Below are 24,208 nucleotides of genomic sequence, written 5' to 3' on the forward strand. Positions count from 1 at the left end.
ACACCACTGGCTTTCCTGGGCCCCCAGCTTGCAGACAGCAGACTGTGGGACTTCTCAGCCTTTGTAATCGCATGAACCAATCCCTCATAATCTCAATTGCTCCCCCACCCTCTCTCTATATGTATGTATATATAAAATTTATTGGTTTTGTTTCTCTCAAGAACCCTGACTAATGTAGGGTTCAAAGGCTTTGGGGATCATTCTAAAAGCAAGACGAAAGACAAATGTCCACCAGAGCTTGCAAATACTGTATTTATCAATCCCTCCTCTTCTTGGCATAGTTTCTTTCAAACTTCTTAGTGTCCTCTTCCCATTATTACAAACTTCTCATTTCTTCTAAGGTCCTTCTAAATTGGTGAGTTCTCACTGGTAGTTGAGTGATGTTTTCCCTCAGCGTGACTATCACTGCCCAATGTCATTGATACATTATACAACTCCCCATCCCCACTTCCCCTCAGCTCCTGTTAACCACCATTCGTTCTGTCTCTATGAATTTGACTACTCTAGATTCCCCATGTAAATGGAATCATACAGTATTTGTCTTTTTGTGACTAGCTTATTTCACTTAACATAATACTCTCAAGGTTCATCCATGTTGTAACATCTGCCAAAATTTCCTCCCTTTTAAGGCTGAACAGTATTCCACTGTACGTAGACACTGCATTTTGCTTTTTCATTCACACAAAGAGAGACACTTGGGTTGCTTCCGCCTCTTGGCTATTGTGTATAATACTGCTACCAACATGGGATACAAATATGAGAAGTGAGGTTTAGGATCGTGTGAGGAGGATCGCTTGTAGAGGGAAAATAGTGAAATAGGACGACCAGATAGGCTCTGTTGGAACTCGCGCTCATTGTTTTAAGACGCAGCTCAAATGTCACCTGGTTTTAGAAGTCTTCCTGGTCTCCGCAGGCAGTCAGTGTCTCTTTCCTAAATCCACCACATTCCCGTAGACAGACACCACATTTATGCAAATCTCCTTCTCACAAACAGTGAGTTCCATGGGGGTCCCCTGGCAGCCTCCAGCCCTGTACCATGCTAACTCTTCCGGAGAGGAAATGGGGTCTCGGGAGAGCCTTTGAAGCCTGTGTTGGTACAGGCTGTCCTTCCAGCTAACGGGGCTCTCTGGGGAATGTATGTTTGACTTTCTATTCCCGGTAATATAAGTTCAAATGTTTGTGGATATTTGAAGCTCGGATGAAAGCGTTTCTATTCATGCCCCTAGAATCTGTGAGGCCTTTTCTTTCTTTTTTTTAAAACAAGAGCCCACAGCAAAACTTGGGTTACTTGGCTGAGGAAAGGAATGCAGAGCGAGGAGCAGGGTTTCATCTTCAGCCCCAGGCGGGCGAACCAGTGGCAGAAGGGAAGGCAGAGCCCAGGGGTCCCCATCCCGTACCTGGGGCGCAGGCCCCGCTGGGGTGGGAGGGAGAGTGGAGGGCCGGGCAGGCTGCAGCCGGGGATGGCTGCCCCCCCTGCCCCGGTGTTACTGGGAGGACTGAGGTTGCGACAGCAGCCGAGCCCACCCAGCTGCAGCCGGCTCGGGGCTTAGGGCAGGGGCGGGAGGTGACCACCGCGCCGCTGGCCGCCTCGCCCAGACATTCCGTTTCGGCCGCTGGAATGCGCGGACAAGGCTCCTTGTTGGCCTTGGGCGGGGTTCGCCGGGCCGGCCTGGCGCTCGAGGCCCCGGGGCGGGGCGGGGCCCGAGGCCGCGGGACCTTTAAATCCGAGCCTCGCGTGGGCTCCTGGCCCCCGACGGACACCACCAGGCCCGCGGAGCCCACCATGCCGCGCCCGGCCCCCGCGCGCCGCCTCCCGGGACTCCTCCTGCTGCTCTGGCCGCTGCTGCTGCTGCCCTCCGCCGCCCCCGACCCCGTGGCCCGCCCGGGCTTCCGGAGGCTGGGGACCCGAGGTCCCGGGGGCAGCCCTGGACGCCGCCCCTCTCCTGCGGCTCCCGACGGCGCGCCCGCTTCCCGGACCGGCGAGCCTGGCCGCGCCCGCGGTGCAGGTACAGGCGGGCGGCGGGAGGGACGCGTGAGCATCGAACGAGGAGAAGCCCCGGGCATCCACCAAGCGCGCTTCTTCCCGGCCTCAGGCCGACCGTGGTGAGGGGGAAAGAGGCCCCTCCCGGATGAATCCTGTGGGGGAAACTGAGGTCCAGAGAAGGGGAGGGAGATGCCCAATATCACTCATGTGTCCAGGCTAGAGATGTGGGTCTCCTGAAGCTCTCACTCCCCTGTGATTTGGCCAGGAGCACAGGGCAGCTGGGGAGTGCAGGGGCTGCTGCCCAGCGGCTGCTGCTCAGCTCCGTCCCAGTCCTGACCTCTCCATTCAGTGAGCAAACCCTTCCTGAGACTCTGCTGTTAGTTCTCTTGGAATCTCTCCATCTCCATCCAGTATCAGGGCGTGATCTTTCCTCCCCTCCCACAGTCCTCAGGCTGCCTCAGACTGGAAGGTAAGGGATGCGGGTGTGAGACCAGGAGGAGATCCGAGGAGCCGTAGGATACCCCAGGATCAAGACACTCTGGGTCTTTGGCGAACAATTCTATTTCTCTTTTTGGTCAGCAATTGATTCCTGAAGCAGAGCAAAGCTCATAGTGCAGCGAAGCGGGCAGGTCGTCTGACACAGCCCCTGACAGCACATGAAGGGAAACTGAGGCATATCAAGTTGAAGGGACTGTGTGAATCAGTATCAGAGGCCACAATAAAATTCAGGGCTCCGAAATCCCAAGCAAGGTCTCTTTCCACTGGCCCAGCCTACCAACCTCTTAATATGGTTTACATAAGATTGTATCTTCATTTCCAAAAAGCGCAGCTTCAGTCTTGCTAAAGAGAGTCTGTGCCAGGCCATTTCTGGGTATGCAGTCTCATCTGGCCAGCCATGCTGCATGCCTCAGGCTGATTTCAATTGTCTGTCCCCTTCTGCATCTTTCTGGATAAGCTGAGAAGGAGCTCAAGGGACTCTTTCCTGACTCAAATACTCAGTCCCCGTATTTGAAGTGGCAGATTTGAAATGGCAAACGCATTGCTGCTAAGGCAGGAGGTACCGGGGTCCACAGGGCTAGATTCAGCTGGTGGCTGGTTGCTCCAGGCCGGGAATTGAGGGAAAGCCTTTCTTCTGGAAGTTAATCTTACTCTAGTCCTGACCTGCCTCGCTCTGGGATGGGACTGGAAGAGGAAGGAGAGATTCAGCACCAGGTGGCCATGTCCCCCTAAGCTTTACTGGTCTTTCATTACCTGGAGTCCGAACCTGATCATGAATGATAACCCCTTAATAAATGTGAGATTCCACCCTGTTCCAAATTATCTCCTTTTAGCAACCAGAAATTGCTAAGCTTCGCTATGGATTTTTATTTCTAGCAGGACTATAAGGACTCAGTGGTATTATGAGTATGGGAACATTTTAGGAGATTCAGATTCTTTCTTTGTTCTTGGGAATCAAATTGCTGCTATTTAGTAAATGGGAGTGAGATTCAAAAACAACTAATGATTGATGCGGAGTACCAATCAGGAAGGAACCAGATGTTCACAGAATTTTCTGCCACCCTGGTCAAGCCTCAGGTATTAGTTTTCTATGGCCACTGTAACAAATTACTGTGAATTTAGTGCCTTAAGACAACACACATTTATTATCTGAGAGTTCTGTGGGTCAGAAGTCTGGCCCTGGTCTCACTGGGCTAAGATGAAGGTGTCGGCAGGGCTGTGTTCCTTTTGGGAGGCTCTAGGGGAGACTGCATTTCCCTTCCCTTTCCAGCACATGAAGGCTGCTGAGTTCCTTGGCTTATGGCCTTTTTCTTCCATTTTCAGAGCCAGCTAAAGCAGGTTGAGGCCTTCTCTCATTGAGTTACTCACATTTCTTTCATCTGCCTCCCTCTTCTACTTTATAATTACATTGACTCACTGAATAATCCGGGATAACCTCTCGTGTAGAGCTCTTTGACTTAATCACACCTGCAAAGTCTCTGCTCTTTGCCACGTAAAAGTAACATGTCTCTGGAATTAGGACGTGGACGTCTTTGGCGGGGGGCATTATTCTGCATACCACACCCTGAATAGAGGATTGGGTGTGAATAACCAAGTGGAGGAGGAAAGAATCATGCATGTTTAGTTATAAGAACATAGCCATGATATTTATAAGGACACCGTTTGGGTGCTGGTGAAAGCACTGTCAATTACAGAGTTCATATCTTCATGTTGCCCCCACCTTTTCTTTTTCTAATTATACAAAAATACTTTGACCCATCTCCAGGAAAGATTTTCAACATAATTCTTCTTCCTAGCTCTAGATCTATGGGACTTTCCAGGAATGAAGTAAAATTCTGGAGTTTTTTTTTTTTTTTTTTTTAGTATTTGAAGAGATTTATTCTGAGACAAACATGAGTGACCATGGTCTGTGACACAGCCCTCAAGAGGTCCTGAGTACATGTGCTCAAGGTGGTCAGGGTGCAGCTTGTTTTTATACAATTTAAGAAGGTATGAGACATCAATCAAATACATTTAAGAAATGCATTGGTTTGGTCCTAAAAGGTGGGACAACTCAAAGCCGGTGGTGGTGGGGGGCTTCCAGGCTATAGGTAAGTTTAAACATTTTCTGGTTGATAATTGGTTGCGTTTGCCTAAAGACCTGGGATCCATAGAAAGGAAATGTTCAGGTTAAGATAAAAGACTGTAGAGACCAATGTTCTTTTGAAGTCTTATAGTGGCTACCCTTAGAGACAATAGATGAGAAATGTTTCCTATTCAGATCTTTTTAAAAAATTATTATTATTTTACTTTAAGTTCTGGGATACATGTGCAGAATGTGCAGGTTTGTTACATAGGGATACATGTGCGCTGGTGGTTTGCTGCACCTATCAACCCATCATCTAGGTTTTAAGCCCCACACAGATTAGGTATTTGTCCTAATGCTCTCCCACCTCTTGCCCCCCACCCCCTGACAGGCGCTGGTATGTGATGTTCCCCTCCCTATGTCCATGAGTTCTCATTGTTCAACTCCCACTTATGAGTGAGAACATGTGGTGTCTGGTTTTCTGTTCCTGTGTCAGTTTGCTGAGAATGACGGCTTCCAGCTTCATCCATGTCCCTGCAAAGGACATGGACTCATTCTTTTTTATGACTGCTGGAGTTGTTTTTTTTTTTTTTTTAGAGAAAGAATTTTGATTCCTTTTTTTCTTTTTTTGGCTTTTAGAGACTGGGTCTCATTCTATCATCCAGGCTGGAGTGCAGTGGTGTGATTGTGGCTCACTGCAGCCTTGACTCTCTAGCTTTAAGCGATCCTCCTGCCTCAGCCCCCTAAGCAGCTGGGACTACAGGTGCCTGCCACCATGCCTGGCTAATTTTTAAACTTTTTATAGAGATGAGGTCTCCCTATGTTGCCCAGGCTGGTCTAGAACTCCGGAGCTCAAGTGATCCTTCTCCCTCAGCCTCTCGAAGTGTTGGGATTACAGGCGTGAGCCACTGCGCCTGGGTTTAATTCTTTTTGACTTAACTAAATGCTTGACATACAGCATATTTCAGGGCGGTGACTTAAAGTCAACAAGCAGGATGTTTACTGAATACATGACAGAATGTTGATTTTTGTGGAGGAAAATGTTGCCTCAGAGAGAGGTAACTGGGATTCAGTAGCAAGCTCCCAGGGACTGGGAGTCAGGAAACCTGGAGTCCAATCCATGCTCTACCACTTTCTAGTTCTCACACTTCCTTGAACCTCAGGTTTCTCACCTGTAAAATGAATATAAAAACCACCTCTGCACCTCCAGCTTCACAGGTTGATGTGTTGGTACCTTGCGATTCCTAAAGTGTTACTGAAAGGAAGATTTTCTTTTTGTTAATTAAATACCTCCAAGCAGCAGGCTAAAAACAAGAAGATAATTTTCTGCTTTTAAAAGAAAACTAGACAGAGACATAAGGTAGGCTGTTCCAGGTAAGGCTTTAATTTTTTTCTATGAACTGCTTAGTCTAGGCATTAATTTTGAATCACCTTTTCTTCCTACTCACTAAGTATTACCTTCCTAGAGTAGCATCAACTTCTGCCTCCTTATTAGGAAAGGAAAGAGCCTTGAGTGACACTTCATGCCCCAGGACCTCATTTCCATTTAGGGCTGCATGCGTGTGTTGGGTGAGAAGGGGGAATGACTTGAAAAAGAAGTTTAGGGCTGGGCACAGTGGCTCACACCTATAATCCCAGCACTCTGGGAGGCCGAGGTGGGAGGATCACCTGAGGTTGGGAGTTTGAGCCCAGCCTGGCCAACATGGTGAAACCCCGTCTCTGTGAAAAATACAAAAATTAGCTGGGTGTGGTGGCGCACACCTGTAGTCCCAGCTACTCAGGAGGCTGAGGCAGGAGAATTGCTTGAACCCAGGAGGCGGTGGTTGCAGTGAGCCGAGATCGCACCACCGCACTCCAGCCTGGGTGACAGAATGAGACTCCGTCTCAAAAAAAAGAAAAAGAAGTTTAATAATTGGCTTTTTTTCTTGTCTCATCCTGACTTGTGGATTTGATTTTTGTATCGAGGAGAGAGGGTGTGCAAACAGGGGTTGGGGGAAACAGGAAAGAATAGGAAAGAATAGATGAACACTAAAATGTACTGTGATACTAAACTGTTAGGTACTTTTGTGTAGAAAAGAGATAAGTTCTTTGAAGGTGGGAAATCTGGCTATCTGGCTTATATGCTTTTGTAGCTCCAGGGCTTCATACATGTAGGCCCTCAAAAAATATTTTTGGTGAATGAATAAGTCAAAGAGAGATGACCAAGAGAGTTATTTGGGGCAGTAGGGTAGATACCAGATCACAATCCCTGCTTCTTACAAGACATGCTCACGAAGCTGGAAGCTCACTAAACAGATATAAGATTAAGTTGGCCTCCCTCTTTCTACTTTTTTTTGAGATGAAGTCTTGCTCTTATTGCCCAGGCTGGAGTGCCATGGCAGGATCTCAGCTCACTGCAACCTCCACCTCCTGGGTTTAAGCGATTCTCCTGCCTCAGCCTCCTGAGTAGCTGGGATTACAGGCACATGCCACTATGCCCCACTAATTTTTGTATTTTTAATAGAGACGGGGTTTCACCAAGTTGGCCAGGCTGATCTCGAACTCCTGACCTCAGGTGATCCTCCCGCCTCGGCCTCCCACAGTGTTGGGATTACAGGCGTGAGCCACCGCGCCCGGTCCCCTCTTTCTACTTACTTTTTTTTTGTTTTGTTTTTTGAGATGGAGTCTCGCTCTGTTGCCCAGGCTGGAGTGCAGTGGTGTAATCTCAGCTCACTGCAAGCTCTGCCTCCCAGGTTCACGCCATTCTCCTGCCTCAGTCTCCCAAGTAGCTGGGAATACAGGCGCCCACTACCATGCCCGGCTAATTTTTTGTATTTTTAGTACAGACAGGGTTTCACCGTGGTGGTCTTGATCTCCTGACCTCTTGAATTGCCCGCCTTGGCCTCCCAAAGTGCTGGGATTACAGGCGTGAGCCACCGCGCCTGGCTCTACTTTTAATTAGTTCAGGGCTCCAGTGAGCCCCCAAATTCACTAAACAGGAAAGATGGCCAGATGGAGGGAGGATTCAGGGATACTCTGGAGCAGTTTTCAGCCCCTTGGAAGTGGAGTAAAAGAGGGGGGCCACCAGAAGAGCCCCTGAGTGCCTTGCCTCAGACTACCATTGCCTGAGGCTTGGGCACAGTGGTTGGCAGTGAGGCTGTCCCTGAGGCCCGAGGCCTTTTACATGGTTCAGGGACACATTGTCCAATTGCTCCAGATAGCCAAGGTGCTTAAGAAACGTGTAGAATCTATTAATTCCCAGGAATCATGAGGGCCCTTGGGAGCAAAAGCTTAAGCAGAGGGATGAGGTTTTAAGTGAAATTTCAGGATTCAGCCAGCCTGCAGGTGAGGTATTTGGGGAAACTTCACACCTCTAGGTGAATTCTCACTAGGGAATTCTGAAGTCCTTGGTGCTTTCAACACCCCGATGGTCTTGGGGAAGGTTGCAGGCAGTGGTGATGTTGGGGTCAGGAGATGCTGCCTTGCCTGGCCTCCTGGAATCCCAGAATTCTCTGGAAGTGAGGATTACTGCATTTCTAATTGTGGTCTGATCATTGCTTGGTCTTTTGCAGGTGTTTGCAAGAGCAGACCCTTGGACCTAGTGTTTATCATTGATAGTTCTCGTAGCGTACGGCCCCTGGAATTCACCAAAGTGAAAACTTTTGTCTCCCGGATAATCGACACTCTGGACATTGGGCCGGCCGACACGCGGGTGGCAGTGGTGAACTATGCTAGCACTGTGAAGATCGAGTTCCAACTCCAGGCCTACACAGATAAGCAGTCCCTGAAGCAGGCTGTGGGTCGAATCACACCCTTGTCAACAGGCACCATGTCAGGCCTAGCCATCCAGACAGCAATGGATGAAGCCTTCACAGTGGAGGCAGGGGCTCGAGAGCCCTCTTCTAACATCCCTAAGGTGGCCATCATTGTTACAGATGGGAGGCCCCAGGACCAGGTGAATGAGGTGGCGGCTCGGGCCCAAGCATCTGGTATTGAGCTCTACGCTGTGGGCGTGGACCGGGCAGACATGGAGTCCCTCAAGATGATGGCCAGTGAGCCCCTAGAGGAGCATGTTTTCTACGTGGAGACCTATGGGGTCATTGAGAAACTTTCCTCTAGATTCCAGGAAACCTTCTGTGGTAAGTTGGTCAGTCTTTGCTTCCAACTAGAAAGGATGTTATATTCAGACATTGTGTACCCAGAGAAAAGAGTATTATTCTCTTTTTTTTGGTGGAAATTTAATGAAAAACTTAAATATATCCAATGCGTGTGTGTGTGTGCACGTGTGCATGTGCGCGTGTGTGTGACCAACCTAAACACACTCTATTGGTTTAGGAATATAGAGCTGCATTATATGGAACTCGGTTTGCTCATAAAATCTTCATGTTTGCGTTAGAACTGTGAAGGTCTGCAAATATCCAGGATAAATGACCCTGCTGTTCCCTGTCAGGGTGAGGAAAAACAAAACTCAAGATGCCTCTCCTGTCCCCTCTGCCCCACCACTACATTTTTTTCCCCTGATACATATTTTTTTAGTTTTACCATCTCTAGATCTAACAGAACTCTGTTTGTTCTCCTGCAGAAGACAGGGAGCAGCGTCTGTCCTTGGGAGAGTCAGCAGGCCTCTATTCCAATGTCACCATCAGCCCGAGTGTGCATTTAGTGAATGCTCTGGTTTTCAGACTGGGCTGTTTATCTGATTACTCTTTGTTGAAGAACAGGATTCAGGGACCAGGCAGATTAGGGTTTCAGCTCACTTGAAAGAAAGCAAGATGATCTTAAAACAATCATTCTGTTAACTCTGCTACTCCTTCCATCCTTTAGGATGGAATTTGAATAAGGACATGCTAATTTTATTGGAATTTTTAGCATGAATTGACCAAATCTAGGACTACAGATCCATTCAATGCTGGAGTTTATTTTTAGTCACCGATCAGAATTATGATCTGTGGGACTCATGCTTTTTTTTTTTTATCATCTGGAGATAATCTTTTGTTCCCTCTATGTGAATATCCAAGCAGTTGTGGACACATTTCTAGTTCAGGTGAATTTTTAAACATAGATATCTTTTTGCAATATAATTTATTTCACACTTATTTATTCAGCATGCATTTATTGATCTCTGATGATACAAAGATAAAGGTAATCCCTCCATACCATTAAGTAACATTCTGGGGGTGGGGGTGAGACAAACAAATGAACCAATAATTAATTACAATTATAAATTTCAAGGAGACTTTTAATCTAAGTTAATGTGAAACCCAGCCATCAACGGTTTGTCAGGAAAAGGGAGATGAAGTCTTGCTCTGGGGCAACGTTTGGCCTCACTGCAGTCAGACTTGGCTGGGATCCCCTTGTCTTTCCTGTCCCAGGACACTGGGCTTTCACAAGCCATCACTGGCTTTGGTGGCATCTACTTGGCATTCGTTGGCTTCCAAAAAGAAAGTGGCTTTCTCTCTCCCAGGAAATCACCCTCCCACTCCATGCTTGTGGGTGAGAGCCTCTCCATCAACATGCTGGTCTGTGGCAAAGTTGGGTTTCAAAGCTAGCACCTGGGGTTGGGCTTCGAAGGCTATAAAGTAACAAGTGGTGAGTGGCAATCTTTTCCTTCTGGTACAAAAGACCTGCTTGTTCTGGGGGAAAAACGTCCTCTCTATGGAAAAAAGACTGAGCGGCAGCTTGTAGTCAACGGGTTGGAAAGATCATTCCATGAAAAGGCCCTTCTTGGGAAAATATTAGCCTTGTCCTGTTGCCAAGGGCAGTGGAGGTTGGGTTACCTGCCACAGGACGGCCAGCCTCCTCCAACAGGCCTCCTTGGTTTCTCAGAAATGACTTAATTCATTGATTCATCTTTCAAAAGAGGTCACTAGGAAAAAAATATCCAATGAGATATAAATGGCTCCAGGAGCAATAAGATGGAGATGTAGTTTAGCTAATGTAATCTCATTTATTTTGTTCTTTTCTTTTTACCTGTTTGTATTAGCATATGAGTTCACTATGGATTTAGCTTATGGATGACTTCACCCACCTTACATATTCAGAAGACAGTTACTCGAACCGTCCTCTACCATTTGCATGTTCAAATATGTACCACTGCCCACCTGTGAGTTCGTTCTAGGCTTAGACCCACACTTGTGTGAGAATTCTGTTTAGACATAGGCTATAGAACCTTGGAAATCAGATTCTGGCTACAATGGGACAACTAGCTCATGTCACTTCAGGCTGTGCATTTATTGTTCTCCCATTTCTTGTGGTGGGGAAGCACAAATCTTTTTTTCATGGGGAGGTGGATAAGCCAAATAAAACATCCAATTGCCTGGCCTATGTAAGTGTTTGGCTTCAGCTCCAAACTCCAAATTCCCTTTCTCCCTTGAGAAAGTCTATATAGCAAGATGTGTACTTTTAAATTAGCAACAATTTCTAGTTTAAGAGTAGCATTGCTAATAAGCCAGAGGCAGAAAACAAATAACCATTTTTTTTATAGTGAAGTAAAGATGGACTCGGAAAGGAGCCCAGAGAGCAATGTCTATTGACATGGGAGAAGGTATCTGAGATGTTTCCTAAGTGTCAGTGCTGACTGTTGTAAACTTCCTCTCACAGCGCTGGACCCCTGTGTGCTTGGAACACACCAGTGCCAGCACGTCTGCATCAGTGATGGGGAAGGCAAGCACCACTGTGAGTGTAGCCAAGGATACACCTTGAATGCCGACAAGAAAACGTGTTCAGGTGAGGCCTGTGTAGGGGGCCGTGACTGAATCAAATACTTGGGAACCTATGCTCCAGGTTTTGGACTGGCCTTGTGCTTTGACTCTCTGACCCCTTTTTACCTAACTGCCTTTTGGCTGGTTTACTGGTGTTCATCAGCAGTTTTCCCTGAAAAGGAGCTTAGGGAGAAAAGTGAAATGATAGATAAATCAGCTTATTTCCATACTTTGTAAGTTTTAAATAAAATCGTAGGAGAAAAGGCTACTAAGAAAGAGGTCCAGGCTGAGTGCAGTAGCTCATGCCTATAATTCCCACATTTTGGGAGGCTGAGATGGTAGGATAGTTTGAGGCTAATTCGAGATTAGCCTCGAGAACATAGTGAGACCCCATCTCTACAAAAAATAATAATAATAAAAAAAAGCTAGGTGTGGTGGTGCATGCCTGTAGTCCCAGTTACTTGGGAGGCTGAGGTGGGAGGATTGTTTGAGACCAGGAGGTCGAGGCTGCAGTGAGCTATGATAATGCCTCTGCTGCACTGCCACAGAGGGAGACCTTCTTTCAGAAAACAAAACACACACACAAAAAGGAAAAGAAACGGGTCCAAGATTCTTAGTCCTTTTGAGGATTTGAAAATTTTCCTGGATTTTAATTTAATTACATGCAAGCTACCCTCTTCCTCTCTAGTCATAGATGCTCATGGAATCTAGAAGTAGCAAAGAAGTTAGAGGGGTACTCACTGGTCTGGTACATAGATACATACATGGAGTCAATGAGGAATGGGAATTATATTTTTTTGTTGTTGTTTTTAATCCTAGAAAAAAGTTTTTGGGAGGAAGAAAGCTTAGAGATAACTTAATTTTATAGATAATGAAATTGAGATGGACAGAAGGGAAAAAACTTACCCATGTCACAGGGTCTCTCAGTGAAAGAGCCAAGACCGGAGGGTTGGTTCCCAACTCCCAGCTGCCCCTCCCTTGTTTCATTAGCTCTGTGTGTGTGTGTGTGTGTGTGTGTGTGTGTGTGTGTATAACTGTAAGTGGCGTGGCCCACAATTATTTATTTCTGCCATGCTCTGCATGCATTCACATTTGTCCCAATCATCTTTTGATAGCTCTTGATAAGTGTGCTCTTAACACCCACGGATGTGAGCACATCTGTGTGAACGACAGAAGTGGCTCTTATCATTGTGAGTGCTATGAAGGTTATACCTTGAATGAAGACAGGAAAACTTGTTCAGGTAAGTGAGGGAGGAGTCTTTACTATTGCTACTTAGCTATCTGCCTACCTACCCAGTGATGGAAGGGCAGGTCACATTGACTGGGAAGTTGGTGTGTTTTCCTCTCTTGCCACCTTGAGCTTTTCCCATTTTTAAGTCTTATCCAAAATGTTAGAAATGGTAACATGTATGTATCTCGGCCCAAATATATAAATATGTTGCTCATTTCCTTCTCTGTAGCCAGCCTGAACAATCCTTCCCAAATGCTACAGACAATTCAGTAGGTTGAAATCACATAACAACCCACAAGTTACCTGTTGCTTACAAAGGGAAAGACAGTAACTTTATAGTGGAGAAACTGGCAGACATCACCTTAACCAAGTGATCAAAGTTAACATCATCAGTGATGACACATAGTGACATCATGTATGACCTGACATGCTGTGCTCAATACTGTGGACACAACAGCACAACTGTAGTATTCTTGCTAAAAATTCAGGATTATGAGGAAAGATTAGAAAAACCCAACCTGAGAGACACTCTCAGTTCACAAAATAGTTTTCCAGTACTTCTCAGAAACGTGAAAGTCATAAAAGACAAAGAAAGACTTAGGAAGTGTCCCAGATTGGAAAGGACGGAGATGTGAAACTGAATGCAAGGTGGAATCCTGGATTGGATCCTGGACCAGAAAAAGGACATTAATGGCAACATTTGAATAAAGTCTGTAGATTAGTAAATCATATTATATCAATGTTAATTTCTGGTTTGATAATCATACTATGGTTATGTAAATTACTGTTTGGGGAAACGGTGAAGTACAGGAATTTTTTGCACTGTTTTTGCAACTTTTTCATAAATCTGAAATTATCTCAGATGAAAAGTTTAAAAGTAAAAAATAGTTTAAAAATATATCAGTACAGAGGAAAGTGCATTGAATGAAAATGTGTGTCTTGAGTTTTTATGCTGCTCTGAATCAAATGGTCTCCCTCGCGCTCCTTTCCCTCATTTAAAAAATAGGAGAGGGTTGAACTACAATTTCTTCAAACTCTAATTCTATGTTTTTCTGAATCTAATGTAATTAGCCACACAACTGTTGGTATCCCGCTGAGTTGGGATAAGTACAATAAGCCTAAAAGGAATGCTAGAAAGTATTTATGAGATACTTAGGTTATAAAAACTCAATACTGATGATTTTGAAAAGCAATTGTGGAAGGTCAGAGAATAATTATTGTATGTGCAGGATTTCACTTAACTCAGTTAACTTCTAGTTAGAAAAAAAACAGTGCCAATGGCTTTGAGTAGTTTCCAGTAAGTTTTCCTCATATGTTTCCAGCTGCAAATAAGGTTTCTATCCATGGGTAATAAAATACTTTTCCACCTTCTTTTTCTTTTCTCCTGACTTTTTGTTTCACAGCTCAAGATAAATGTGCTTTGGGTACCCATGGGTGTCAGCACATTTGTGTGAATGACAGAACAGGGTCCCATCACTGTGAATGCTATGAGGGCTACACTCTGAATGCAGATAAAAAAACATGTTCAGGTAAGATCCACTCAAAAAATTCTTTCATACTTGGGTCTTTCACAGTGAAACCAACTTGCAACTCACCAGCAAAGAGGTTTTTAAAGGTAACTTAAGATCAAGGTTCAGACATTCTATCACACTTTTAGATGAAGGCACACATTGCTCAGAGGGTGGTGAGCTCACTGGAGCAAACATAGATTACTTCAGAAAATTACTGGGAAATAGGTAGGGAGTGGGGGATATGAGAAAAACTAACTAAATGTAGGGTCCTTATCCAGGAAAATTTTATAGCTCTGTACACTGAAGACTTTTAAGCAAAGAGAAAACTTTAGTGGAAGTCAGTTGGACAGTAACTATTTGGTGTGATAGGATGAACTGATCTTTTTCCAGTTAAAACTTGGCCTGGAACTTTTCTGTAGTGTTAATCTTAAAGCTGCATGATTTTAGTAAAGAAGACTTTGTGAATGCCTGAATTAGACCCACACAGATCTTCCAGTAAGTTTGAGGCCAGTCACTCCCTGGCAGTTTCTAGACGATCAATCATCGGTGAAACTCAGCCTTATACGTTGGCCAATGAGCCCAGGCCAGTGCTGTTAATCCTCATTAATTTGATTTAAACTTACTGGCAGGATAGGGTGGCATTTATAAATGTAAAAACACTCCTGAGAGAAATTCCAAGCTCTCAAGGTGCTGTTTAGCTTTGGCATATTGAATGTGTTTTAGATTTGACATATATTTTCCTCTCCCTTGAGGACATACAGACTTCATCAAGATAGACAAAGGGAAATGGCATGTCACCCAGTCCCCTCTTTTTTTTTTTTTTTTTTTTTTAAAGGGAAACCAATAAAAAAATACCGGACACCTACTTTGTTCCCAGTATGGAACTAAACATTGGGAGCATATAAAGAAGCCTAAGTTTCTGCCTCTGAGCAAGTTAAATCTGGGTGAACAGAGAGCCGGCTCCTTATGAAAGCAGAGACTGAGCCAGGGAGAGGGACTGATGGAAACAAAGGGCTGTAGAGGCTGGGGAGGTGGGCATCTGCGAAGGGCTGCTGGTGGGCCTTGAAGGAGGGTGAAGGTTTCAATGGAGACAAGTGGAAAGTGGCACTGGCGGGGGACTGGCTTGAGCTGATTTGTTCAGGGCAGGATGACTAAGAAAGTTGGGGTGGAGAGAACTCACCTATGGCTGCACTTCTCAAACTAGTGACAAGTGTCCCAGTTGGTACTTTAAGCTGCCAGGAACATTGAAGACCTGGGAAAACAAACCAAAAACAAATTTCCATTTAAACTAACAGATAGTATGGAATAAAGTGAAGCAATTTATTTTTTAAAAAAACATAAATCAAAGAAAATTTCAATTAAGGCAGACAACACTCCCAGATGCCAGTATTCCATATTCTTCAATACCTACTGTAGGCCATGCAGGATTCTAGGCGTTTTAGATACAGTAATGTACCTTAATACTCACAGCAACGTTAGGAGGAAACTGATTCAGTAACTTGCCCATGGTTACTCTGCTAGCAAGTAGCAGACCCAGGGTTTGAACCCAGGTACTTCCTCTAGTGGTTACATAGGCTCTTAACCACTAAGCCTTACTGTCTTAGTGTACAAAGCACAGGACAGTGAAGAGGGACAGAAGAGAAAGACATACTAGTGGGAAAGTTAAGTTATATATATATATATATTTTTTTTCTTCTCTTTTTTGAGACAGGGTCTCACTCTGTCACCCAGGCTGGAGTGCGGTGGTGTGATCTTGGCTCACACAGCCTCTACCTCCTGGGCTCAAGTGATTCTCCCATCTCAGCCTCCTGAGTAGCTAGGACTATAGGCACACGCCACCACACCTGGCTAATTTTTGTATTTTTTGTAGAGATGGGGTTTTGACATTTTGTCCAAGCTTGTCTTGAACTCCTAAGCTCAAGCAATACACCTGCCTTGGCTTCCCAAAGTGCTGGGATTACGGGTGTGAGCCACTGTGCCTGGCCTATTTATATATTTTAAAGTAATAGTGAATACTGCTATAAAGCTGGGGAACATACCACGGATCAGATCCCTTCTAATGGTCTGCTTTTCCCTTGCTAGGGGTAGGAAGGCTTGTAAATTAAATGTGGAGCCCCAAATAAGGGCCAGGGGCTGGAAGCATGTCCATTTGCTACCTGTAGAGTGGGTACTAACCTGGAATGAGGGGGATAAAAATGAAACACCCTGCTATAAGGCATTTTGCTGAAAAAAAAATCTAAATTGTAGCACTGAAAGGGAATAGCCATATTAAGGTTGGAAAGGCACTTTATGTATAGATTATACAGCGTCTCGCATTTCACAAGAAGCTATTCTATAGGCATTAGTGAGCCACAAAAGGTTCTGCGCATGAACTGACATTTAAGAGGAAAATTAGAGGGAAATAAACTATTTTGGTTCCTGCAATGGCAGAGGAGGAACCTATGTCTTCCAGGAAGGCTTTCTGGATTTCAAAGGAGAATTACTCTTTTATTTGTCCTAGGCCAGTCTGAACATGGGATGAGTATGGCACTTTGCTCTGCTCTCCACTCAAATTTGGGCAAACTGCATTTGTCCCTGAAATGTTATTTGTGATAGATAGTAAGTACTTCACTCTCTAATCATACACATCATTATTACTAACCCTGTATCATTTCCCCATCTGTGCTTGTGTGTGTGTGTGTGCATGTGTCTCCAGGTCAATGTTTTCTGTTCCACTTTGTAAGCTATGAAGGCAGGCACTTGGTCAATATAGTGCTTTTTGTGCAGCATCAAACTTAGCTCCATGTATGATTAGGTCCCTAAAACATTACTTTTGGTGATGATGATGATGATCCACGAGTAGCTGGGGATGCTAGAAGCATTGGTAGTCATCGGGAAAGGCTGGAGGTAAGTTCTGGAATATAGTCAAGACTTAGTGCTGCCCAGTGCTGTGGGTAGAAAAAAAGGAAAGGTACCCTTAGATATCTGTGAGAGATATAAAGGAAAGGAGTGTGTGTGACGTGAGGCCAAAGGGATGAGAGGTATGGGAAGAGAAAACAGGCTTGCTCCTGCAGCATGGGGCCTGTTGCTGACTACTGACTACTACATTCTCAGCACTTGTGGGGACCAAATGGAAGCTTCTCCTCTCAAACATTTGTGTTTACTTTTCTATTTAATGTGTGAATATTTTCTTTCCTGCACCACATGCGGTCAGTCCGTGACAAGTGTGCCCTAGGCTCTCATGGTTGCCAGCACATTTGTGTGAGTGATGGGGCCGCATCCTACCACTGTGATTGCTATCCTGGCTACACCTTAAATGAGGACAAGAAAACATGTTCAGGTGAGGATCAGCCCTTTAAGGCTATTTCCTTTGGTAGGAAAATTTTTCAGGAGCAAGCTTTTTTCTTTCTGTCTAAGACACATTTGTGATTCTTTCTCCCTGTCAGAATTCTCCAGTGGCTCCCACTGGTCTACAGAATAAAACAGTGATACCCCTATACCAGGCAGCCTACCCTCCATGATCTGTTTCTGTCTTCTCTGTTTTTCACATTTTTCTTAATAATTAAACTTTCTGCCTAAGTCTGAATTTTTTTTTATTGTGGTAAAATACACATACAATTTACCATTTCAATTATTTTCAAGTGTATAGTTCAGTGGCATTAAGTACATTTACATTGTTGGGCAACAAGCACCAGTATCCATCTCCAGAAATTTTTTATCATCCCAAAATAAAACTCTGTGCCGATGAAACAATAACTGCCCATCACCCGCTCCCCTCAGCCCATGGTAACTACTTCTCTCATCCTGGCTTTTAAAACTTTTCTACTACATTTGCCCCCAGATTCACTGCTTCTTCCCGCATCCTGGTCCAGCCACAGTGGGCTGTTTGATGGTCCAGGAGCATGCCCTGCACTCACTCATTTCCACCCTCCCCTCAATGCTTTTGCTTGTCAGAATTTGCTTGCCAACATTTGGTTTTGTTGAATTAAATTTTTGCCAATCCAGTGGATGCTTTTTTCATTTCCTGGTTACTAATGAGGTGAGGCATCTTTTCCTGGAGAGTACTGCCATTTTAACAGTCTTTCATTGCATTAACATGGTATGTCTTTAATTTAATTTAATTTAATTTAATTTTAGGTCTTCTTTAATTTCTTTCAAAATTGTTTTGTAGTTTTCAGTGTACAAGTCTTGTACTTTTAAAAATATTTATTCCTAACTATTTTATTCCTTCTGATGCTATTATAAGCACCATTTCATTTCTCAACTTTCAATTTTGCTACAACCCAGGTTTGAGAAATGGAGTTTGAGATCCATTTCTCAACTTTCAATTTTTCTACAATCCAGGTTTACAATTTTCTATGAAGTGTTTTAATTAGACTATCCCACTGAGCCCATGCCCTGCTAGAGCTTAGAGACTATCAGGCACGACAGACACTGAACAAGTATTATATATACCCATCTTATGGGTACAGGGATAATGGACATGTAGTTGATATTTAATAGATACTTCCTGGTTTATTGACTGATTAACTAAGATGAGATTTGGACTGGCTGTTCCTAAAAGGTTCAATAGGATTCAGACAGGTGGATAGATGATAGATTATATTTAATGAATTTATGATCTCCCATCCCTATATTGGATCTTTGTAAAATGTTAAGAGTAAAAATGTTGCAGCAAAGGACCATTTCCTGTCCTCAGGCAATAGAATTACTCCATTGGAAGATGATACACCAGTCTTCAGACCTGGGAAGTTACTCTTATTTCTATTCACAACTTTAGGAGGAACCCTGATACTGAATAGGAATAGCTGCCTGACTGAATTCCATAAAGAAATAGGAGTTACTTTTATCACCTCTCATATTTGGTTAAATGTCAATACAAACCTGAATTTTCAGTTCCAAAGTATTTATTGGTAAGAACTAGGACTCTTACTTCAAACCATTAAATAGAATAACAGTCCTCTAGAGGAAATCAGGACTTAACCTGGTTTTTATCCTTTTTTTTTTGTTTTGTTTTTTGAGACGACGTTTCACTCTGTCACCCAGGCTGGAGTGCAGTGGTGCGATCTCAGCTCACTGCAATCTCTGCCTCCCGGGTTCAAGCAATTCTCCTGCCTCAGTCTCCCGAGTAGCTGGGATTACAGGCATGTGCCACCACGCCCAGCTAATTTTTGTGTCTTTATTAGAGATGGGGTTTCACTATGTTGTCCAGGCTGGTCTTGAACTCCTGACTTCAAGCGTTCCGCCCACCTTGGCCTCCCAAAGTGCTGGGATTACAGGTGTGAGCCACTGAGCCCGGCCCTAGTTTTCATCTTTGATGTATTTTAGCCATACAAATAGAGGACTATTGTCCTAGTTTTATTTTTATTTATTTATTTTTAAGAGACAGGGTCTTACTCTGTTACCCAGGCTGGAGTGCAGTGGTGTGATCATGGCTCACTGCAGCCTTGAACTCCTGGGCTCAAGTGATCCTCCTGCCTCAGCCTCTCGAGTAGCTAGGATTACAGGTGTGTGCCACCGTGCCTGGCTAACTATTTTACTTTTTTGTAGAGACAGGGCCTTGCTTTGTTGCCCAGGGTGGTCTTGAACTCCTGGCCTCAAGTGATCCTTCTGCCTCAGCCTCCAAAAGTGCTGGCATTATAGGAATAAGGCACTGCACCAAGCCCATTTTCCTTTCTTAATTACACAGTATCACATGAACACTGTCTTATTTCTATATCCCTGGCCTCCCCCTATACCAACCATGTTTTTCTAAATTTACTTTATATCATGAATAATTTCTGGCAATCACAAAAGTACAGAGAATAAAATAAGGAACACTCACTTAAGCATCACTCAGCTTTGACAATTACAAACATTTTCCCCAATGTCTCCTAAGATGAATTTTTCTGTGATAAGTATTTTCTCATCTTTTTGTTTGTTCATCTATCCCTTTACCTCTTGGAAAATGCACTTAGGTAAGTCTTAACGGTGGAAATATTCAACTAGGGATTTCCTGATTTGTTATGATTCCTAAATAGCTATTCCTAGATAGTATATTTGTGTACTGTCATTGTCTTCAGCTATTGAGGAAGCACGAAGACTTGTTTCCACTGAAGATGCTTGTGGATGTGAAGCTACACTGGCATTCCAGGACAAGGTCAGCTCGTATCTTCAAAGACTGAACACTAAACATATCCTTTCTGGAAGGTTTTCTGCTTCTGCCTGGAGCCAACCAAGGTACTACGATCGAGCCAAACACTTTAAGACATTCCACAGGCAAGTGACTTATTTGTTAGGTTTTAATATGAGCAGTGGTAATATACAACTTTAAAAAATTTAGAGTTCTTTTCTAATGGTTTAATAGACTGTTTCACCCATTCAATATTTACATGTAAAAGCTGCCTATTTTGTCCCCTAGTGCTTTTCCATAACTGTATATGCTCCTAATGATGCTCTTACATAACAGATGGAACATTTATGCTAATGACTCCTTAATATGGCTTTCTTAGTTCAGAATCTGAACATGTACAAAGCAAGTCAGCTGATTAATGGGGTGTGATATCTCAGATTACACACAGTTGTACCCTTTGACTAGCCAAGTGGTCAAAAAGCAGATTTTAAAATGTAACATGATACAATCTCAGAAACTTTCAAAATCAGTTCTTTCTTCAAAGGAGTAACTAGGGAAAAGTTTCTCAGAACAGTTCAAGTTAACAACTCTGTTCCTATGTACCCCAGAGGAGTGGAATTCAGATTGTGGTAGGTACAATCTAGGCATATGCAGAGACTTTTAAGGGAGGTACAGATAATTGGAAAGAATCAATTTCCAAATCCTTCACTTGCTTAAGACACTACTTGGAATCAGCTGGCATTTTCTTTTCCCGTCTCTCATTTCCGTATTACCATTCTCCTAACTTTACACAAGAAAGGCATACTTCTCATTTACCCTAGATCTACTAAGGTGCATTTCTTAGAACAGCAGAATCTTGAGATAGCCAAACAAAGGGACAATCCAACTATCCCTTTAATCAAGACTTCATAAACACTGCTTCCCCCATCCCTCACACTAAGATGCTACTCCAATTAAATTTTATATGAACAAAAACATCTGAAGACCACTGCAGTGGTCTACTTTTATTGTGCTCTCTGAAGAACAGGATTTTTGACTTTTAGACTGAATTCAACTTTTGGTGAGAAAACAGTTTGCTCTTTTTTTTCACTTCTCATAGGACATAATTATTTTATCTTGTGAAGTGTTTGAAAGTGTGTTTATATTTTCTAATGTGTAAAAATAAATGGTGTTGGCCTTAACAACTTGCCACTTGATGACATTTTGGAGAAGTTGAAAGTAAATGAATATGGACAAATACATCGTTAAATTGCTCCAATTTCTCACCTGAAAATGTGGACAGCTTGGTATACTTAATACTCATGCATTCTTTTGCACACCTGTTATTGCCAATGTTCCTGCTAATAATTTGCCATTATCTGTATTAATGCTTGAATATTACTGGATAAATTGTATGAAGATCTTCTGCAGAATCAGCATGATTTTTCCAAGGAAATAAATATGCAGATACTTATTAAGAGCAAACTTTAGTGTCTCTAAGTTATGACTGTGAAATGATTGGTAGGAAATAGAATGAAAAGTTTAGTGTTTCTTTATCTACTAATTGAGCCATTTAATTTTTAAATGTTTATATTAGATAACCATATTCACAATGGAAACTTTAGGTCTAGTTTCTTTTGATAGTATTTATAATATAAATCAATCTTATTACTGAGAGTGCAAATTGTACAAGGTATTTACACATACAACTTCATATAACTGAGATGAATGTAATTTTGAACTGTTTAACACTTTTTGTTTTTTGCTTATTTTGTTGGAGTATTATTGAAGATGTGATCAATAGATTGTAATACACATATCTAAAGATAGTTAACAGATCAAGTGAACATTACATTGCCATTTTTAATTCATTCTGGTCTTTGAAAGAAATGTACTACTAAAGAGCACTAGTTGTGAATTTAGGGTGTTAAACTTTTTACCAAGTACAAAAATCCCAAATTCATTTTATTATTTTGCTTCAGGATCCAAGTGATAAAGTTATATATTTATAAAATTGCTATAAATCGACAAAATCTAATGTTGTCTTTTTAATGTTAGTGATCCACCTGCCTCAGCCTCCCAAAGTGCTGGGATTACAGGCTTGAAAGTCTAACTTTTTTTTACTTATATATTTGATACATATAATTCTTTTGGCTTTGAAACTTGCAACTTTGAGAACAAAACAGTTCTTTAAATTTCGCACTGCTCAATTCTGTTTTTCGTTTGCATTGTCTTTAATATAATAAAAGTTATTACCTTTACATATTATCATGTCTATTTTTGATGACTCATCAATTTTGTCTATTAAATATATTTCTTTAAATTATACTGAATTAACAGTTATTTTGATACTCAACAGTTTCTTATCAAAAGACAGAAGTTTGATTCTCTTCCTATAGTTTAATCTCACACTTTTGAGGCTAAAAGTGTAAGTTCAGGTTCAAAAGAAAGGCTTCAATATAAAATTATCTAAATTTGGATAAAATAATGATGAGCTTTACATTAATATAAGCTCCTGAGAAGCAAATATATCCTACAGATGTAAATATAAAATATAAACTTTAAGGAAGGAACAAAAACTAAATATACCAAGGAAATATATAAAGCATCTCTTACTTTTCAAAAATTTTGAAAGGGTATGACATACAGCTACAGTAGTATTTTCCAGACTTGTTTGAGCCCAAAATCAGTAATACATATTAATATACCACAGAGAAATGGTGGTATAGAAGGAATAAATGAGAGTTCATGTGCAAGAAGGGAAAGATAAAGAGAGGTGAGTTTTCAAGTGTCACCATTAGTAACTAGCTTCAACTAATTATGTCTTGACCAGTTTATTGGAAACTCCTGGGTTAGATAATACTAATTTGTCTCATGCGTCCAGTATAGGGAGCCTATGGACAGGGGCCAATGTATCTTAAACAGACACACAAACAATGGAAAACAAACATTATCTGAATGGGATTGGGTTATGTTTGGAAAGAATTCCTCATGGAGACTGATTTGTGCTGGTTTGGCTAGGCACAACTGGCCTGTTAAGAGGGTAGGACCATATATAAAGTGGCTTGGGAAGCAGAGCCGGATGGAATGTTGCCCTGCAGAAAGCATATTGGCTTACTTGAGGTGGTGGCTCCCTAGTAAAAACATTTAGGATTGAGGGAAGATCAGATTTTGGATGGAGTTTAGATTTGCTAGGAAAGGCACTAGGGACTATTGTCAATTCTATAATAGATTGTGCTGGGTGAGACAAATCACCCAGGTCAAAGGATTGGAGGATTTTTATTTTATTTTTGTCTGAGATGGGAAAAGACTCCAAGTGGGGAAATTAACTACTGATGCATAAATTACATGCTAGATTATGGTAAAAGGGAAAACCAGAAATAAAAACATAGGTGAGACCAAATAATTTCATGAGAGTGGTTCTACTTGGATTTCTGCCCTATGCCTTAGACTTTGAGGCTTTGTAACTCTCAGGCATTCCAAAAGGACAAAGGAGAATGAAGAAAGAAATAAGGTTAGAAAAAGAAGAGAATATGTAACAGTCGACTCTAGACGAGAAAACACCAAACGCTCAAATATTTGTAAAATGGGAGGCTATGCTCCAATAGCAATTGTACGCTGTAATTACCCAACGTTTACAGAAATTCCTTTTAAGGACCCTCGGGGTTGCGGTAATAATTAAACTGTTAAAAAATGTCAAAACAAGCGGAATAAACAAAATCTTCTATTCCTAAATTGCTCTAGAGGTTCTCCAACCCCCAAAGACACAGAGAAGGGCTGTAAGATCTCAGTACGCACATTTGCACTTTCATCTGGCCAGTGGCGCCAGCCTATCAAATACAGTAAATGGCTTTTCCCTTTCAAGAATGTTGGAACTTTGGAACTTAGAAAATACTAAATAATTTGCCCTCATTCGAACGGGCGCCTCTCTTCTTAGGTTTATAGTAATGCCACCTGAGGCGCGGCTCCATCGCGATCATCACAGGTGTGGCGGGAGGGAGGGCGGCAGTGACCACGAGACGGGGCGCAGAGGGCGAGCGCACGGCTGGCAGTGACAGGTCGCGACCCAGCTCCTTGCGGAGAGCAGAAAGGCCCAGACGCCAGGGAACAGGACTAGCCCAGCTACCGCCTCGCGCCCCGCGCCCACAAACCCATCGACGTCCGCGCAG

At 42.9% G+C, this 24,208-nt stretch overlaps 1 protein-coding gene and 1 long non-coding RNA gene across 2 annotated transcripts; one reads left to right on the forward strand and one right to left on the reverse strand.

Moving 5' to 3' along the window:
- The first annotated feature begins 1,280 nt into the window (after positions 1–1,280).
- MATN3 (matrilin 3) lies at positions 1,281–24,186 on the forward strand. Its single transcript, XM_063696043.1, has 7 exons — positions 1,281–2,006; positions 8,099–8,665; positions 11,127–11,252; positions 12,343–12,468; positions 13,862–13,987; positions 17,163–17,288; positions 20,011–24,186. Exons 1-7 carry the CDS (start codon positions 1,619–1,621, stop codon positions 20,259–20,261), a joined length of 1,710 nt encoding a protein of 569 aa, XP_063552113.1. The 5' UTR covers positions 1,281–1,618; the 3' UTR covers positions 20,262–24,186.
- Positions 9,668–16,899, reverse strand: LOC129531797 (uncharacterized). The gene is made up of 3 exons (XR_008677207.2): positions 16,780–16,899; positions 15,150–15,221; positions 9,668–10,392 (listed from the first exon to the last, which is right to left on the reverse strand). It is a non-coding gene; the product is annotated as an uncharacterized lncRNA (long non-coding RNA).
- Positions 24,187–24,208: the final 22 nt, after the last annotated feature.

This window comes from Gorilla gorilla, chromosome 12 (genome assembly GCF_029281585.2).
Source record: "Gorilla gorilla gorilla isolate KB3781 chromosome 12, NHGRI_mGorGor1-v2.1_pri, whole genome shotgun sequence".
NCBI classification, from domain to species: domain Eukaryota; kingdom Metazoa; phylum Chordata; class Mammalia; order Primates; family Hominidae; genus Gorilla; species Gorilla gorilla.

Coding starts and splice junctions, on each gene's coding strand:
- MATN3 (XM_063696043.1), top strand. CDS start 1,619: ATGCGCGGACAAGGCTCCTTGTTGGCCTTGGGCGGGGTTCGCCGGGCC. Junction 8,666..11,126: donor ATTCCAGGAAACCTTCTGTG/GTAAGTTGGTCA, acceptor TTCCTCTCACAG/CGCTGGACCCCTGTGTGCTT. Junction 13,988..17,162: donor AGATAAAAAAACATGTTCAG/GTAAGATCCACT, acceptor ACATGCGGTCAG/TCCGTGACAAGTGTGCCCTA.